The following is a 21,322-nucleotide window of genomic DNA, read 5'->3' on the forward strand; positions in this document are numbered from 1 at the left end:
TTTATAGGATATGAAGGATATACTTGTACATATGAGAATATACTTATAAATATATAGGAAAAGCAATTGATGCAACTATAAATGTATTCATGTAATATAACTAAATCTTAATATTGTTATCATATATATATGAAGATAGTATTTTATAGATAATAGGATCATTGGAAGAAAGTAGAGTAAGAATAGAAGTTGGGAATGGAACACGGATGGATCGGAGATGATTAAAAAGGGAGGTGTGGTCAAATTTAGAACATGAGAAGAATATATGATTCAAGTCCGCCACTTCAGCACCGCAATTACACGACGAACTTTGTACAATACCAAGCTTGTATAAATGAGAAGGTGTGCATACGTGACCTAGACGCATACGAGTTATAATAGTTGTTGCGGTCTTTCCAACCTTTAATTTACAAAACCATGGTTTGAAAGGAATATCGGGTTGTATAAGGCGATAAAATCTTCCTTTTATTGTACTTGTTTTTTCCCAATATTCCTTCCAGGCATACCTTAAATATATTTTTGGGAGACAAGCCAGGTCACTACAGTAATTATGATACGGATACATATCACCACAAGTTACAGCCTCTCTTGCAATAAGGTCAGCTTTGTCATTGCCGCTAATACCACTGTGTCCTGGTAACCAGGCAAAAGAAACGGAATACCCTCTCAACATGCAAAGATAAAGACCTTGTCTTATATCACAAATAATGGGATAAACTGGTTTTGATTTAAACGGATATTTGGCTAGAGCTTGCAAAGAGCTCATAGAGTCAGTGAAAACTATTGCCTTATGTAATTTCATTAAAAGTATATATTCTACAGCTTTTAAAATACCATAACATTCCCGGTAAAAACTGAAGACTCCGGTGGAAGTTTAATTTTTTGAACGATATTAAATTGTGAATGAAACACACCCACACCAACACAACCGCTATTGTCTGGTTTTGATGCATCAGTAAAGATGTAGTGCCATTCATTCCATTCAATGTCAGTTATAAACATAAATTTGGCATTCAATTCTGAATCATTTTTTGATAACCCAAAATCATATTTAATATTAGGAGATAAAACTAAAGATTGATATGAGCATTTATAAATGGGAAAACAGGACGATGTAAAAGTGGGAGATTCTATGGATTTATATTTTTCATAACTTTGTATTAAACATGGAGGTTTTTTATGTTTCCAATAAGATGAAGACGAAATAAAGATATGTAGTTGAGATAACTTTTGAATAAGCGGATGATCAGATAATTGTAAACAACGAAAAAAGAAGCGATCAGATAGATATTGCCTTCTTAAAACCAAAGGTGGATCACCGACTTCGAGCTGTAAAGCATTGATTGGACTTGATTTCATTGCTCCAGAGATAATCCTCAAGGCATTTGATTGAATTAAATCCAATTTCTTAAAAGCAAATGAACTTCCTCGAGCTAACAAAAAAGTTCCATAATCAATGACACTCCTTATAAGACCATTATAAGCAAGTTTTAGTGAAACGGGATGTGCTCCCCACCAAACTCCAGCAAGGCACCTAAGAATGTTGAGGTTACGCTCACATTTCGTGGAAATATAATTACAGTGGGACAGACCTGTTAATTTATTATCTAGCACAATACCTAAAAATTTAATTTCAGTCTTTATAGGAATGTATGAGTTATCATAAAGCACCTTAATTTGTTGCGGTGATCTCATTCTTGAAAACAAAACTACACTACTCTTGGTTACAGAAAGATTAAGACCATTTGCATCTAACCACGTTTTTAACAAATCTAATGAATCAGATAATTTGGCAGAAGCAGATTCTATGGACTTCGCAATAAAATATAATAAAAGATCATCAGCATATTGTAAAATTTTGACGGATTTATCAAGGAATAATTCTAGATCGTATGTGTATATGTTAAATAAGATTGACTAAGAACAGATCCTTGTGGAAGGCCTTTCCATACAGTTCTAGATAATTTGGTATCTTCATCTAAATCCATATGTATTGTTCTTTCTGATAAAATATTAATAATGAAATTAGAAAGCATTACCGGTACATTTAGAGCTTGTAATTTAGTTTTTAAAATAGAAATTATTACATTATCATAGGCAGAATTTATATCTAAAAAGGCTGAGAGGATTGACAAATTTTGTGAGAAAGCTATATGAATATCTGAAATAAGAATGCTCACATTATCTAAGGTGCTCTTACCTTTCCTAAAACCAAACTGGTTCGGGGATAGTAAGTTATTACTTTCTAAAAACCATTCTAGACGGTTTTTCACTAAATGTTCAGCTAGCTTTAGTAAGACAGAGGAAAGTGCAACAGGACGGTATGATGATGGTTCAGAAGGTGGTTTATGAGGCTTTAGAAATGGTATAATAATCTGAGACTTCCATGAAGTAGGTATATTTCCCGAAATAATTATGGAATTAATTATATTTAAAAAGTAAATTAATGTCGCATCGCTAGCATTTTTAAAAAAGGAATACGGTATACCGTCTTCTCCCGGTGCAGAGTCTTTAATAGAAGCTAGAACACCTTTAAGTTCTACTAGAGTAAAAGGAGAGTCAAGTTCGAATAATTCGTCAGAGACGGATAGAGAAATATTGTAAAGGCATTCCGGCACATAGCTAGGAGCAAGGCGATCTAAAAATTTATTCGCTAAAGTTAAATCGAGTGCAGAACGTGATGTATGATCACTAAAGGCAGATCTGAATCTTTTAATATTATTCCAAACGACTGATGAATTAACTTCTGGACAGATAGAAGAACAAAATCTTCTCCAGCCTTCTAATTTCTTTTTTTCAGTAGTTTTCGAGTAGAACGTGAAACTGCGGTGTAAATTTCAAAATTTTCTGTTGTCATGTAATTATTATAATTTTTTTCAGCCTCTTTACGATTTTTAATTGCTTCCGTACAATCTTTGTCCCACCAAGGTGGGGAGGGAATTTTCCCTGAAGCACTATTTTTAACAGGAAATAATAAATCAGCAACCTCCTTCATATTTATCATCAAGTCATTACAACATTGATGTTCATTTCCATGGTAAACAATAGGTAACTCCGATATTTTATTATCTAAATATTGTTTGTAAATATTCCAGTCTACATTTGATAAATTATATTTAAGCCGAGGACCACTCTTTCGACTTGAGGGAATGGAAATTGGAAAAGAAAGAATGAGGGGAAAGTGATCGCTTCCGAAGGTAGAGGAATGAGGATACCACGACAGTGAAGAAGCTAAATCAGAAGAACATATTGAAATGTCAGGAGCACTAAACCCTTCATTTGGTGCAGTTCTACGTGTTGGTACATCTGAGTTAATAATACATAAGTTGTAAGTGTCAATTATCGTCAGGAGTTTTCCACCATAAAAATTAGAAGTAGAACTGCCCCACGATTGGTGCTGAGCATTAAAATCGCCCATTACGAGAAAAGGTTTAGGTAAAATTGAAAATAATTGTTCTAGTTGTGAATATATTTGGCATGTAGGATCAGGAATATATAAAGTAACAAAACAGATACCATTTATAATTATAGCAGCTGCATTAATGCCGCTATATACAGGAAGCGAAAAAGAAGAAAAAGGAAGGGAGTTTTTGACCAATATGGCAACACCGCCATATCCGTCAGCTCTATCATCACGGAGACTTGTAAAGCCTGAAATCCTAAAAGGATATCCTGGCTTTAACCAAGTCTCTTGGAGAGCTATTATAAAAGGATTATATTTATTAATTAAATAAAATAAGTCTGATTTCTTGTTTGTTATGCTACGACAGTTCCACTGAATTATTAGGACTTTGTAATCCATTGTGAGAAGTTAATAATTGAGAAAATACATTGTAAATGGCATCGTTGGACGGTGGTAAAGTTGTTTGTATCATTTTCGATTGCGATAACACTTTAATAAGCATGAGAATAATATCAAAGATGGATTGATTATTGTCAATATTATTTGATGATAATGCACAACCATTAGAGGGAGCAGGAATATTATATTCCTTAACTATGGCTTCATGGGCAGAACGATCATATCCTTGTTGTGCTTTTTGAGGAGAGCGTGGTTTAAGTGTAACTGTTTTTTTATATGATGATTGAATATGTGGTAATGATGATTTCTCTTTAAGGAAAGAAGATTGAAAATGAGATTTATTGGACGGAGATGATGATGTTAATACATCTGAATATAGTTTAGAAGTGGGAGGATGAAATTTTGATGCTTCAGCATAAGAAACACAACTGTGGGCCATTGTTTCTTTAATGGCTTTCTGACGTGCATATTCAGGACATTTCTTACTAATTGCTGAATGAGAACCATTACACAAGATACAAGAAACATTTTCCTCATCTACTTCACATTTATCACCTGTATGATTTAGCCTGCATTTATAACATCGAGGATTTGAACGACACTGCATCTTGACATGTCCGAACCTACAGCAGTTATAGCATTGGATAGTGGGGTAAATGTACAAATCTACAGTTAATGATGTGTAAAACATAAATACTCTTTTTGGTAATATTTGTCCATCAAAAGTAATAACAATGGTTTCAGTATTAATAAAACTTGGTTGTCCTTCATTAATGGTCTTTTTCTTAATTCTTCTGGTTTTTAGAATTCTCCCACAACCTATAGGTACTGATATATTTTGGATTACTTCCTCTTCTGTCCAATCTTTAGGAATACCCCTCACAATTCCCATACGGGTTACATGGAAAGAAGGTATAAATGCCTTAAAATTATGTGTTTCTAAGTGACTATTATTTAAAAATGCATTTGCATTTTCAAAATTTGAGAAAGAAAGCGATAAACGGTTTCTTCCTATTCTTTTGAGGCTACCATTCACTATATTATTTATCTTATTAGTGTGTAAAAAGCGACCAAATGCAATAGGATGTAATGTAGTGTTATCATTAGGATGTGTTTCATTTTTTTGTACATGAACGACATAAGGAGCTACATCCTCGGCATTGTACAAAGTTCTGCTTAAAGTACTGGGTGGAGAAGCAGGTTTAACAGACTCGGTATTATTTACAACTGGTATTGATACTTGAGTTTGATTCTCATCCTCAATACATTGACAATCACTATCTTTAATTTTAGATTCGAGACCTTTGGTGTGCCTCCTTCGTTTTTTATTGCAATGTTTGCAAATGCGACGTTCGCCACGTACTCGCTTACGTTTAGAACTTGCAACGCTAGAACCATCTGTGTCCATACTAGATTCACCCAATATATCAAAACTATTATTAAATGGGATAGTTATATTTGCAGACACCTGGGGGTTGTCCCCCCAGGGTCTATAGGTGGATCCATAATGTCTAGTTAATATAGGTAATTTACTTACCAATATTTACAGCAACAAACACTATTACTACAAAATATACAATTATATATACAATCTAATACACAATATATAAATAAGACTAATCCTTATATAATTAAAAATAAAATTAATTTAAAGAAGATCAAAAAACACTCCCGCTTTTTTAAACGTTTCCCGCGCTTTTTTTTCTTATGATAATTTACTACAGGATATAACCCATGGAAATCATAAGGGAATTGAGTTGGGTTAATCTGATATTGCTATTATAATCTGTTTTAATAAAACTTAATAAAAATATAACAAAGATATTTTGAAATTATCATAGAAATATTTTTTGAATGAAAATGCAGCAAATTGCAAAGTTTAATCGATAGGTCTACAATTATGTTTTTTTTTTTTTTTTCTTCTTTTGTGGCGTTCACCCCGATATTAGGGTATTTTGCCAATACAATTATGTTAGTAATTGTAATTGCAACAAATTTAAATTTTTCACCATCAAGCCTGTGTAACAACAAAAAAAAAAAAAATCACATTTGTGAAATCTATGTAACCATTTCATTTAAATTTAAACTTTACACTATGTATAAAATACCTAGGTTTTTATGATACCTATCAATATCGATTACTTCAAAAGATCCACTTTAATTATTATACTTGTGCAATACTACAAATACGAGTATACATTTAATTTATTGTATTGATAATTGTAGAAAATAAATCTATCCTTATATTTTAGTTTCGACAATATAAGAGCAGTGACAACTCTTAAATAAGTTACATATTACTTCCTTTGTGACTCGGTTAGTATTCATCATTTACAATAATAATATAAAAACAGCATAGCAGATTTTATCAAACAGTTTTGCAGTATACACGATAAGTGTTTCGTATAGAACTAATTGAATTAACAGCAATTATGTGCAAACACTGTATTTTCACGGCCATCTTAATTTGACTGATCATTGCCAAATGATATGGTAACAATTGGTTATTTTTTTAATACCAATATCCATTTTATTGTCTAAGAAGGATATATAGGCATAAAGGAATAATCAAATTATATTCACGTGTATGATAACGATTGAGTAGTTAGGAGATATACCTAAAAATGCAGAAAAAGGCAGAATTGACAATTATTAATTTTGCAGATTGATCGAATCATGTCGTATGGTCCCGGCACAGAATGGGCCACCGCTTTCATTCTCATGGGTGTCGTAAGAGATGACTAAAGGAACTTAATAGATAAGAAATTGACAGCAGTGTCCCATTTAAAATATCGCCAAAGCCTAACTGCGTTTGCTAACCCGATTACAAAGCAGGGCAATTTTCAACCCTACCCTTAATATGAGAAGGTCTATTATATTATGTTCTATGTTTAACAACTGATGTGGTAATCTTGCCAATACTCGTAATAATATAGGCAACTAGTCACCAATATTTCAAATGTGGTAAACATTATTTTGTTACCTCTTGCCGTCCTAACAACTCGAACAATCGTTATGAAATTTGGTATACATATACATATTATAATTTACCATGGAGAAAGGCATAGATTATTTTGTATCCAGGTCAATTAAATGTTACAGTCACGCATAGATAAAAAAAAGATAGTATAAAAAGTGTATTTGGGTTTAGTTTAACAGCAGTCTTAACCTCTTCTTTAACGACTCTTTAACCTCTTCACATCTAAATAAAGTTTACTTTCCGGTTTAGGTACGGTTATGTGGTTACACCACGGGGCGACGGATGGATATTCCGTGGGTGTAGCTAAATGAAGTTTACTTTCCGCTAACAATGGCAAGTTACACAAGCCAGCGGTGTGGTGGCAGTGAATGTTGACCCAGAACTTTCTCTGCTGTAAACATTGTTAAATGACCAAAATTATTGTTGGCAATAGTAGTCGCCTATCTCGTTACAAATTATAATTTTTTTATGTAATAATTTACAAAAGGAGAAGGCTTTCACTTCATCTGTATTTTTAGAAACTTTTATTTAACTTGCTGCAGTACTTAACTTTTCATTTAAAATTTGTAATCTATTTTTAACTTTTGTTGGCAACATACACATACTGGCCGATCCGATATTGGTCCGATTTAGAATCATCATTTCAGCTATTATCCGTCCACTGTTGGACATAAGCCGCCTCTCCCATAGACTGCCATAAAGAACAGTCTTGAGCCACCTGCATCTACTGACTCCCTGCAAATTTAGAATACTTATGTAAAATTTGTGACAATACAATATTATGGTAGCATCGAGCTGGTCTAATAATAAAAAGAAAGATGGCCATAGTAACTCGTAAACTAAGCATGATAAATCCGTCGTGTTTGGACTCATCTGATTTATCTACACAAAAACTATAACCCTATTGGGCTAAAACCATAACCCAGCACCTCATGATGATGAAGCTTAAGGAAATTAGAGGATTTGTTTTCTATGTTATTATTACTTAACTTATTGTCGCTAATTTTGAATTTGTATTTGATAACGTTTACAAAATTACGAGTAAACACTCTGTTTTTTTTTTTAATGAGCAAAACCGGCAACTTTTTTAAATACACATATTGAACTCCTAATGAACCTTGGAATAATATTCTCAATGAATGCGACCAACTGACAATATAAAATTCTTCCCTCTATAATTGCTACATTACAACTCTTGATGAGTACTTTTTTACGCTACTCTCGAAAACCCCAAATTTATAGTAAGAAATACATACATCAAGGTGAAACCATTCCACATTCTTACAATCGATTCGCGTAATACTTAAGTTTATTTGTTCGTGGGCTTAGATTAATTTTTATTCAATAACAATAATATAAACAAAACCCAATAGTAAGACCATAACTGATAGTTTATTGTTAAAAAAAAAACGTCTGCAGTCAAACATAGTATAACATTTACAAACACCATACATTAATAACCGTTAACTGAACATTATGGCTGTTACGATAGTTTACGGTAAACTTTACATAACTCACCTGGATTGCTTCGCTACAAGCCATAACACATTACCCTACTATTTAACGCCCAAGTAGGCAAATAGCACAAGCGTGTTGTCATCCGATCGATCTGTCTGTACCTACATATTACACGTATATCTCTCGTATAATCTTTTTTTCCATACTTGGCACAATTTGCAAATAATCTTCGTATATATTTACAATAATAGTATAAAATATACAGAGAGCTAAATTAAAAATAGAGAGATAAAAATTTACTTTTATTTTTAGAAACATTTTGTTAAACAGGTATTTCCTAGATAATTTATTTTACAGCAAAATTTTTAACTAATTTCAAGTGCAACATTATCGCTTATTTCGAATTGATTATGATTATATTTGTTTGAAATTTACTCTGTATTAGTCCCAAACCATTTTATTAATTAAAAAAATTATATAGAGGGAAAAAATTTCTTACTAGGAGATAGTTTCTCCAAAAAATACACACACTATTTGTCTATTTACCTTCTTTAAAACTGTCCTCAAAATTGTCATCATAAGAATATATATCTTAATGAACTTCGAATAAAAAAATCCAAGTAACCAAGGTTCAAGACACATCTAGATAATGACTCAAGAAATATTGACCTCTGACCAATAATTTTACCATCGGCGCTATACTCAGTGAAAGCAAGTATCACAAACGTGCATACATACGACACCGTGCCACTTTCATTCACGTAATATGCTGTAACTTAATCACTACATCTTGATAACATTTCACAAGTCATAGGTTACGATTTCTATTGTGAATTGACGTCTAACTTTTAATCTAGCGATATCTATGTTCTAATCATACTTGGAATTGAATATTTTTTATTATCATAATATATTTACGTGATTGCACAGATTAATTTTCCAGTTATGTCAATATAAGTGTAATGCCCACTCTTACTAGTGCAGTAATTACTTATCTACTCTGTGATTTTAAAATAAAAATATTTTTACACTCTCCCTTCGATTTTAAACGCAGGTACTATCCTTAGTACTATCCTTAATCTATGACCTCAATTATAAGTTACCACATTTAAATTTTCCACTGTTGTCTATCCAATTTGTAATATAATTTCTTTCCTTATAAAAATAGCGCACAAAAATTAAAAAAAAAAACTTTTGCTGATTCTGTACATTATTGGTACTTATTGTCCTTTGAGACATGAAGGATATATCTCTGTAATTTTTTTTTATATTATTATTTACGTGAATCATGGTGTTATAAAAGCTAGCTTTAATTAGAACTTTATTTAAATATACTAAAGGTAGAGCAACGAGTCTAATATCCGTTATACTAAGTCTATGCAAATACCAGAATGTAAGGTCATAGAAAAATTACAGAGATAGGTATTATTATAATTGGATGCTATTGCCAACTTCATTTTTCTGTCCCCATGGTTGCCCGTGAGAATGTGTTCTATTTGCACTGCACTTAGCCCTATATAATACGAGATTCCCACGCTCTTGTCGAAACAGAAATTTCCCGCCATTTCTGTTGAAATTACTAGACATAAAATGGCGCTCGTTGCTTCACTCACGCCTCATGAAGATAGTTGAAATAATATAAATAATTCTATTTCTCATGGTTGCATGGTCAAGTGTAAATAATTATGGTGTCTTGTTTAGCGTTGGGCAACACGCTTCGCGAGTTATTACACGGTCTATAAATGATTATAAAAAATTTTCTTCGCCAATTAGCGCGTTGATTCAAGCGCGAAAAATATTACGGTTTATTTCATTTTTAGTAGGTACTGTTGAACTAAAGCTTTTAGAATTATAACTTCGTGGAGATAGGTATATATGAAATAGAGGTCTAATTTTCTTCGTATTAAAATGCAAAGTCAACTTAGACAAATTTAGTTTACAATATTTTTGGTTTCGTTCCACTTAAATGTCTTTGCGTAATCATGCGTGATGCTGGTACAAATATACAGACAGACAATCATTCTAAAACTTATTACTTTGACTTTACTCGTATATTACTTTTATTAAGACCTCTTTTATCATATTTTCTTAAATATCTCCTAGGAATAAATGACTCAATCAAACACTATGTAACTTAGTACACACATACTATATACGTTGGAGAAAGATATAAGCTGCTTTTTATAGCTATATATAAGGATAAAGTGCCGAGTTAAAACTAAGGGCCTACCATGGAATATGTTCCGGACTTTCGGAGCCAAACGAAACAAAAATTTTATGTTAAAATTATATAATACATACCGTTTAAAAATGTTTAAATATATAAATAAATCCTTTGGATTTTTATGGTGGAATTTATGACGAATAAAATATTAAGATCAAAACACGAAATTGAGTCCAAAAATTTGGAATTTCATTTCATGGTAGACCTTTCCTGTTTTTATGTGCGGAGCTAATTTAACATTTTTAATGACACAAAACGTTATAATCTACTAGATTAATCTACATTAGATATAAGTAATTGACACAAAACGTAATAAAAATAGTAATACAATAGTAACAATTACATCGTACACTATTCACTATAATGCCTTGGAACATTTTAGCGCCACCGTAAGTGCGATGTAATAAAAAAGAAATTGGAGCACATTAATCATTGTCTAAACACGTTTGCAGTAATCGAATCGATGTAGTTCGTACGAATTGCGATAACACGATTCGATTACATATCGTTCGCTGTGATCAATGATCATCGATAATTAGTGCTGTTGTGAAATTATTCATGTGTATAAATGTATTGTGCTTCATTGAGCAAATATTAACAAATATCAATCAAAATATCATTTGAACAATTTAAATGCCTCTTTTGATATGTATATATTTTTTTGTCTTTGTTTCTTTTTTTTTTATACAACTTATAATGGCAAACAAGCTGACAGCCCACCTGATGGAAAGTGGTAACCGTCGCCTATAGACATGAGCAGTACCATGGACATAAGAGAGTATACTGTTTCGCCCATGATACCCCCCATGCGTTGCCATTCCTGAGGACTCAGGTGTTATTCCTCTGTACCCTGTAAATTCACTGCCATATCCCACCCTTCAAATCGAAACACAGCCATGCAAACACAACTGCTTCACGGTAGAAACACGAATGGGACAAAGGTACTCAAGCAATCGACTTTTGTACAAAGTCTCCCTCTGGTGGTTTATACTACGATCTGTCTCCTTGCTGGGACAATAAATAGTATGTTTAACGTATACTTTAATGGCATGCTCAGTATGCGACCTGAGTCGCATCCTACTTTATTTTATTGAATCATGCCTTGGGGCATTTTGCGTTTCAGTCTGCGAGTTGTGTTTGCATGGTTGTGTTTCGGATTGAAGGGTGGGATATGGCGTGAATTTACAGGGTACAGAGGAATAACATCTTAGTCCACAGGAATGGCAGCGCATGGGTGGTGTCATGGGCGAAACAGTATACTCTGTTATGTGCATGGTACTGCTCATGTCTATAGGCGACGGTTACTACTTTCCATTAGGTGGACCGTCAGCTTGTTTGCCATTCTAAGTTGCATAAAAACATATATCAAATTGGAATTTTAATTTTAGAAATAGTTTTAAAGTCATGACGCCTCAAAACATACATACAAATATATGCCTTTCTTGGTATGCATTTTTTCCAAACCCAACATGTTTCAAGAAATAATCAAACCGTAGTTTCTACAACGTAAGTCGCCCATATTTACCGAATAGGAGATAGAACGGTGAATCTCGTTTTATGCACCGATGCACCTGTCTCCGAGAGACGATAGATTTCACCGTTTTAATGACTCCTTTTATTACGTCACGTTTCTCTTCAAACGTTCGAGTGAACGTGACAAATAGTTTGCGAGCCGTTCGTTCAATTTGTAACAAAAAGTCCATAGACAATTTTTATCTTTTGTTTGCTTATTTTTTTTTTACGGAGAGGTATTTGTTTTTATTATGAAGTATTCTATATGTTAAGTTAAAGTATAATATTCCAATGTACCAAATTTTAATCATATCTATTCAGCCCTTCAATCGTGGTTGAGTATTAAACATACAAACGTCTAAATATCCGATTATCGTTACAAACTTTCTTTTTTATAATATTAATAGAATTCTTAGACATACCTTATAACCTTGATGATCGTATACCGCCTTAGGTGGGTGCATTTTCCCATTAGGTGGGTTTTGTCAGTAGTTACATCGTTTGGCAGGTGGACTGGCAACCGCAGTTTTTTTTTATACAACTTAGAATGGCAAACAAGCTGACGGCCCACCTGATGGAAAGTGGTAACCGTCGCCTATAGACATGAGCAGTACCATGGACATAACAGAGTATACTGTTTCGCCCATGATACGCCCCATGCGTTGCCATTCCTGAGGACTCAGATGTTATTCCTCTGCACCCAGTAAATTCACGCAATTAGGCTTTAGTGATTTTATAAAAGGGACGCTGCTCCCTTAACAATTAAGTTCCCTTAATCGCCTCTTACGACAGCCAGTGGAAAGGAAGTGCTGGCCCATTCTATGTCGGGACCACACATCTATCCAAGGCAATCTATTTGACAGCCATTAGTCAATTAAATTGAAACAATGAATTGTTTCCAATCCTATACACATACATCATTTGAATGGAAACAATCCACGCATCATATTTTCTTAAATAAACTCTATTGTGTGGGACGCTCGTGTACCGTGAAACAGCCGGAAACGGTAGCAAAACATATACAGACTGTCTTTTGTTTTGAATGGATACATACACGTATAGACACAAGTAGTTTCATCATGGAGATTGTGAAAGAAAAAATGACGGAAGAGATTGAAGATAACTTTGTTTGTCTATTGATGTTATGATATCTATGATAGAGAGTCTATCGATACGTCTTTATATATTTAATCTACTAATACAATTAATATTAATAAATCAATTGCTTCATAATACAAGCTTTCACTATTTTCAATAACGTATGTAGTAGGAATAATGAAATGGATATATTTAATAGTATATGTTACATAAATAAATATATAAAATACATAATATACAATTAGATATATGCGTATAGTAATATTATTCATATGTGTGTGTGTGTGCGTGCGTGCGTGCGTGCGTGCGTGCGTGTGTGTGTGTGTGTGTGTGTGTGTGTGTGTGTGTGTGTGTGTGTGTGTGTATTAGTGGTGAAAGGGCATGTTAAGGAAACACATTGGTTTAATGAGAAGATATAATTTTTAATACTTTATCCAGAAAAAAAGTACCCATAATAGAATATCTTATATATATTTTTTATTTATTTCAGCAACTGTGGCGTCAACAGCGCAACGTCCGTTCCGCGTCGGACGCAGACGACCGGGAACAACAAGCACGAGCACGAGCTCGAGCACGAGCACAAGCGCGACAAGCACAAGCACAGCTGCTGCGAACACGCAGCTCGCAGATGTGGAGCCGGATGACGTAGAAGAAGTCTTACAGGATGTTGATGAAAATGGTACAATCTATTTTTTTCTCTCTGGCAAACAATCTTGTATTTTTAAAAATCCAATATTACTAGACGGAGAGGATTGTTTAATTTTTTTTTAATGGCTGATAATTAATTGGTAACCTCGCCTGCGCTAATGGTATACGCTAGCGGGATATTAGTGACGGATGACAGGTGTGGGAGAAAAAGCAGATCAATCAATCCATGATGATGAATTCACCTGGAATTAAGCACGACAGTTTCCAGGAACACCACGAAGATGTCAACTCTATAGGGTATATTGCTAGCAACGGGACTGTTAGACTTCATTACTAACAATCCCTTACCCCCCAATATGCTCTATCAGGTCGACCTCTACGCGGTTCCACCTGGAAGTCATCGTCTTTAATTCTTGATGAACTCGTCGCACTAAGCCAACTCTCTAATTCTCTACCAGCATAATCTAATAGCGTAAACGGGGTTACCTTACTAGATTCATCCATAAAAAAATCATTATACAATATTACGGAATTCTTCTTCAGACTACATCGAAGACACCCCCACACAACCACGCGTGGCACAAAAAACACCACCCAAAGTGCAGCGTCGACCACTGTTGACCCTCAAAGAGGAAGCAGACCAGAACCCATCGGCGACGAACGAAGAAGAGAACAAACGACAGAGCAAGAAGTTCAACAGTAATGCGAAAAAGAACCGTTTAGGGCAAATACTGAAAGATTTAGAAAACGACGAGGTATATGAAACGACGGAGAGGAGAACCACTGCTAATGTTGATGGTAATTAATATCTTATGAATTGTCTAATTGATTTTGGTGTTCCTAAAGAATCACAACTAGGAGGCTTATTATAAACACTAAAAACTCAACAAGTTGAGGTCACTACAATCTGGCTTGTTTTGTTTATGCTTTGAGTGTCAATTCGCAGAGCAGTTTAATCTGCAAAGCTCTCAGATTTATAGCTGGTTAATTGAATAGAAATATTTTGTTCAATTCCGCTACTCTAGTAGTAGCAGTATGCATTCGACTGCTAATACTGGAAGATGAATGATGAAGAATGATGGTCAGAGATTGATGGCTAATATGGAACGATATAAAATTTCTGCTAATAATAATAGTAATCAATTTTTTAATGTTGTAGTCGTACACATACTAATGGCAACGGAATTAAACAAAATGATTCTAATCAACTTACCAGTGATATGGACTTCCACAAAATAACATCTAGTTCAGTAAAAGTTTTATAACCTTCTGTGAATTGATTGTGGGCTTACCATCATGCGAGACAGGATCAAAGTCAAAACTGTATAATTCAGAATATATGATTCAGAATAGGAAATTGACTCGCAAACCAAAATACTGAAACTAATATTGATTTAAAAAAAGTAAATACGTTTCTTATATTACCGCGTTGTAAATGAGACGTTTGACAACTGATATTTTGGCAGTTTTAACTGCAAATGGTGAAATTTTTAATTCAATCTAATAATCCTAATTGATATTTTTTTATAACAAAACATTACATTGAATCTGTAAGAAATCATATTAATATTTTTAGTGACTTTATCACCCACACCATGCTACAATGTGCCAAGTACAAATTGGCTCGAACCAAAAATCCATCCCGAAATCTCATTCATGTAAATAGGTACTTTGTCACTGCGTTACAAAAGCCAAAGAAATAATTATGCATGGATTTTAATTAGATAGATATGTATTTAAATCTCTGTTAATACTCTAGACTTAAACTCAGTTGAAACTGGAACGAAGCTGCGTCTGAACCACTGAGCTATACTCGTAACTGTGTAAGAGGTGATGCATGTAATAAAAAAATGTGTTTTATGTCATTATAATATTGTGACTTACAATTGGTAAATGCTTTTCATTTTCTATTAGATACATTCATAGATATAGATTTAAATAGATGATACAATTTCATACACTTTCATGTTCATTTTTGGCCCTAGATTACCTAGGTATAAAACGTAATTGATATCGGCTTTTCGTTTTTGGAAAGAGGATTTGTTTTAAACAAAAAGGTTTTGTGACATTAAACTAAGTAGTGAGACAGCATTTGGTAGCGAGATGCTTCATTTTCATGTGAGCTGAAGTATTTGTGTCATCTATCTTTATCTATGTCTGTGACTAATTGTTATTTGTTGGGATTTGTGGTTACCAAGTGGCTGATAATGGGAAAAACACAATACTATTTAGAACATATATTCAATGCAAACGTATTAAGAGTTTGCATTACAAATAACGAATAGTATAATAGATTTCAGTTAGAGGAAGTTTGGGATTAAGATCTATGTTTAAAGTATTCTTAGGGGACGATTCAATTTATTTCAACAGATATCAGCGCAGAAACTGCAGTAGCCATAGCGGCGCACCAACTCTTAGCCGCACCAATACCCGTCATTCCCAACTACGAAGAAGACACAAAGCCACACATAAAGACATCGCCCAAAACGATCACAGAATACGATTTCACGAGCCCCGAATACACAGAGACGTTCACGGATAGCAGGAAAACAGTATACGCAGACGATTACCCCAGTACAACCCAAGTCCTACCGACACGCGACTACGTACAATCATCAACAGGTCCAGAATACAGTGTTTCCCCAGTAGACTTTGAAGCTCCTAAATTATCCCAAACCACAAGCTTTGCACCAAAAACCACATACAGCACGACCGCCTTCACAACAAAACTCCCGCAGCAGTTGATAGAATCAGAACCAACTATAACACATGTAGGCTTGACTGGCACTCGGTATCCGCTAGCAAAAACTAAGTCCACAAGCGAGTATACGACCAAATATGTCGACTCGGCTGAATATTCTGACCCCACTATTACACCCAGCACTAGCTTCGCAATACCCAAGTCTACATTTAGAAGCTCTTACGTCAGAACATCAGGTCTCACGGAGCCAACAAATTCAAATTTGCCTAGTACACCAACAACGCTAAAATCTTTAAACAATGCCCAAAATTCAAGAACTGGACACAAGTCTTCGACTCAGGGTGTAACTGGAGAAACTCCGACAATTAATACCCCTACCGGAAGGTTTCTGGGGTCTAGTCCAAAGTTAATACCCGTACCCGTCGAGGATTATGCCTTCTCCACAGACGGGTATACAGGTTTGAGTCAAGATCCGGCGTATTTCACTAGAGAGTACTTGCTGGAATCGCCCGTCACGAAGGCGTATGACGGTGAGTCAGTGTACATTGGAACATGTTAACTTCTAACTGTCACCAACATTCTGTACCCTTCACTCAGTAGGCAGGATGTCAAATACTTCTAGGCATATTTACTAACTTGTATTCTAACAAATAAAAACATAGGAACTCCAGGTTTGGGCTTCGACTCTAACTCACCTCTCACATTTCAGCACTTTTAACTTGATAGCTTTAACGTTAACATTGATAAAATTATACCACCAAAATTATAAATTCTTTTACAGATGAATATCAATATCTATCGCCAGTGACAACTCAACAATCGACCACGAGAAAGCTTCCAAGAAAGAAGATATATCGAAAGATCTCGACCACACAGCGTCCGACCACAGAAGCCTTTGTGCCTGTAGTAACGACGCCCAAACCAAGAAGAATACCGTCTACTGTTAAGCCGTTCAGCAAGACACAGAAAACAGTCCCGAACAGGACATACAGACCAATACTGAACTACGACTACTATGATGATAGCGAAGAGAAAGTGGCCGAGAAGTACGTGGAAGGAACCAAGGTTATTCTGCACGCAAAAGGTAAGTGTCAAATAACGAAATAAGCTTAGCTAAACAATAATAATGTCAATCTGTCTGTTTGTAACGTTATGATGAGAAAATCACTGCAGAACTAGTGAGAAAATCTGAATCATGAACGTCAACCCTTGAAATGACAAATTCATATTTCGATGATGATTTACAATAGAAGAGATATTTATTTTAAAAGATGAAAATGAATTATCAATTCCACTTGCGCTATGGGTATATTAATCCTATTAATATTATATAAGTACACGGAAGTTTGTCATGATGGATTTATATTTGTTCACGCAAAACTGATTTGAATGAAATTTGTTACAAAGATAGGTTTTATCCTAAGTCAGCACATAGGACTTTATATACTCATTTGCGCGAGTAAAGCCGCGAGATACGGTTAATAAGTAATAATGGAATGACAACACCATCAGCGGTGTAGTCGCCATGCTGGCGAAGCAGCGCTATTGGTTTACAAATTACAATGGCGAGTAAAGCCCATCTTACATGAATCATAAGTTTTATTAGGCCTCTCGCGCTATTTCTCTGGCAGTATTATTAACGGACATTTACATTAGCAGGTTATACATCCATGATAATTCATGAACAGGGATTTCTACGTCCTTGGTGAATACGTAACGTCATGCTGGACCAATCTGAGCTTGGTTCATCATCAGTTATCATGCCTTACTAAATGATTTTAATTAAACATAAATATCCACTGTAGCAATTACTTTATAAGGATTACATTATAAGGAAACAACATTGAAAGAAAAGAAACCTACCGTCGCCATTGCATGCTTGTGACAGATAATTTTAGAGGGAACTTTTTTTTTAAACCACAGACTAACAATTTTTATTGCTATCTATTACACTAAAAGCCTATCAGCATATACTAATAACGCAATCGGGATTACTTTATCTTTATCTTCTTACCCTTATCCCAATCATTTGGGGTCGGCGTAATATGATTTTGTCCATATTACAAAAAGACTTGGTTTTTAGTTTTACGACCGGCCACCTGCCTGACGTCAACCCTCTTTGGGAATCGGGATTACTTTATCATTAAAAAAATTGTGTTTCACATTGTGTAAACTACGGAACCGATTTTAATAAAATTTCTGTGGACCAGCCAATCTGTAAATACATCTTATTTTCGCATATGGGGTCAGCTAGGCCCTTGCACGTCGACCCATCGGGATCATTTGTGCTTCCCCCTGCCTTATACCATCATTTTATAAATCCTATGTGTTACCTTAACGATATCCCGCGGTTTAAGATATCTGTAGTCCCCTGGCTCTGGCCTTTCCCAGTAGACTCTGTAAATACTTACTTTCAGATAAAAATAATTTTAAATATTGGTTTAAAAATGACACAGCATAACTTCGTACTCCGTAACATAACATAAAAAAAATCAAATTAAGAAACATCTCCCTTTTTGAAGTAGATTCAAATATACGCTAAAATATAAACAAAAAAAAAAGCAGGAAATCATCTTTCCACGTGGACAAAGCTGCAGAAAAAACTATAGTACAATAATTCTATTTTCAGGCACAATAGAATGCCTGGACATCGGCAACTTCCCGCACCCTACTTCCTGCAAGAAGTTCATATCGTGCGCGCGCATGGAGAGCGGCTCCCTACTCGGCTGGGAGTACGTCTGCCCAAAGGGTCTCAGCTTCGATCCCGTCGGAGGCATATGCAACTGGTCTGCGGGGCTCGGCTGCGTTGAGAAGGACACTTGATAGTGTCAGAGATACTTGCATAAAAAAAATTAAATATATATATATACAGAATGTAACGAAATGTAAGCATAAACATTTGGTAGAACTAGCTTAGTTCTACCAAATTTTTTTTATAGAATAGTGATACTGGAATAGTGATGAACAAGCATACGGCCCGTCTGATATTAAATTACCTTAGTCAATGGACACTTGTATTACTGGTTACCAATTTCAATATAAAAGTTTCTTATTGGGAAAAGTTGCTTATACTAAGCTGAGTAGAATAAATAAAATATAAAAAATGTTGCTTCTAGAGAGCGTTCACTGTATTAACGGTAATTTTTCTTCGTTATTTATTTAACTTTAATAGAAATAATATATATCAGTGAAGTTTCCACAATAAACTAATACATCGTAAAGAGAGAAGATGATTAATAAAAAAAATACCTACCTAACTTCCTTTTTGATAATTCCAACCTGTTATTCCATTTTTGTCAATTTCCTAAACTTTTGATGGACGTAAATTTTACTCAAAAAGTCACAGTCGATTAGACTCTATTGAACTTAATTTAGAGTTAAAAATTGATATACAAAATACATAAAGTACAAGAAACTGAAATCCTAAGAACATGGGGCGACGTATGAATTAGATTTCGCATTGTAATACACTTCGTTACGTACTGTATGTATATGTATATTTTCGGTCACACCCTGTATATACAACGAATATTTGAAATGAACATGTAGAGAAAATTAAGATATTACCAATCAGAAAATATCAGCGGTTTATTGGAATTTAAGTCGTTAAATTGTAACACAATTCGTTTTCACTTTGGAACTTTGTCGCGTTAAATACAAAATAATAAACGTGATAAATTTCTAAAGGTAGAAAATGAAATACATACATGGCTGTTGCTTAGGGGGGGGGCATTGTGGGGCAATGGCCTACTTTAAAAGGTTCAATGACCTACCTTAAAATATACCCAGAGAAAATTAGATTCGCTATTTCAAAGTTAATTATGCCTTCTACTCTACTAAAAAAGTTTTTTGCCCTACCTTAAACTTTTATTTAGCTACGGCCCTGTATGCATGGGTACATATTTGTATACACAGCATCTTTGATGTACCATTCAAAATAATTGACATTATATACATAAATATATTAAAAATTGTTGCTGAATGTAAATACCGAAATCAAAATTTTATACTTTTATCATGGATAAGACATCACTGCCTAAGTCTATAATATTAAATAATAATTTGTAATAATTTGTAAATTTGATAAAATCGTCAAGTCTTAAAAGGATATAAGAGGTATAAATCTAAGAGAGAATCATCGTCAGAGATATGCCGAAATCAACTACTTTGATAACATGAAAGGGAAATGAAAAATCGTAACTAAACGACGTAAGTTGCAGAAAAGCAACCTTAGGTTATGGAAAAATGAAAATCTTTTTCTTAACAGTACAATAACAAAATCGTATCGATAGATACATTTTCGATACCGCACGCATATTGCCGTCTCGTTCTATCTAACGCGTATAGTAACGGTACTACTTGTTGAGGAGAGTGGGAAGAGCAATACACAGAAAATAGTTTTACTTACTATTTGAATCACATAGTACACAATTTCTATATTTTGTAAACATCTTACGTTATTTTTATCTGTATTATTGACTGAAAAAAAAAATATTTAACTTATGTAAAATATTAATTTTACGCTTATTGAACACGTCTTCGAGCCGATCATATTTCAATAAGCGAACGAAATTGTTACGTGTAAATGAAATTAATCTAAGTCAATGTATTTCTTATAAAATAGGCTTTAAGTAAAACAATCACTGCCAATTTTATACTCATTTGGTATTAGGATTTTTTTGTGAGAGACGTCACAAACTTTTATAATGCAATATATACTTATTTTAATGTCCAAATTTATACTTTATACCAAATCTGTATGCTTATATTTACAAGCACTTTATCTATTTATTTTTACGTGATCGAATAGCAAACGAATTGAAATTATTATTTCAAAATGTGCCTTAATTATTATACAATTTATTATTATAGTTTTGTAAATTTATTTTTAAGGATAAT

At 34.0% G+C, this 21,322-nt stretch overlaps 1 protein-coding gene across 3 annotated transcripts in view; it reads left to right on the plus strand.

The window, feature by feature from the left end:
* The window catches only part of LOC113520689 (uncharacterized), a 165,074-nt gene extending 143,793 nt beyond the window's left edge, over positions 1-21,281 (plus strand). Inside the window, exons 21-25 of one of the 3 annotated variants that reach the window (XM_031910457.2) lie at positions 13,565-13,753; positions 14,266-14,520; positions 16,093-16,953; positions 17,205-17,507; positions 19,053-21,281. In XM_031910457.2, coding sequence (XP_031766317.2) covers positions 13,565-13,753; positions 14,266-14,520; positions 16,093-16,953; positions 17,205-17,507; positions 19,053-19,246 — 1,802 coding nt within the window. In that variant the 3' untranslated portion in view covers positions 19,247-21,281. The remainder of the gene's footprint in view (positions 1-13,564; positions 13,754-14,265; positions 14,521-16,092; positions 16,954-17,204; positions 17,508-19,052) is intronic. The other 2 variants (XM_052897270.1, XM_031910458.2) reach the window with 2 other exon arrangements.
* Positions 21,282-21,322: the final 41 nt, after the last annotated feature.

The sequence above is a fragment of the Galleria mellonella genome, unplaced genomic scaffold, assembly GCF_026898425.1.
Source record: "Galleria mellonella isolate WM207_F2 unplaced genomic scaffold, CSIRO_AGI_GalMel_v1 utg36, whole genome shotgun sequence".
Taxonomy (NCBI): Eukaryota; Metazoa; Arthropoda; class Insecta; order Lepidoptera; family Pyralidae; genus Galleria; species Galleria mellonella.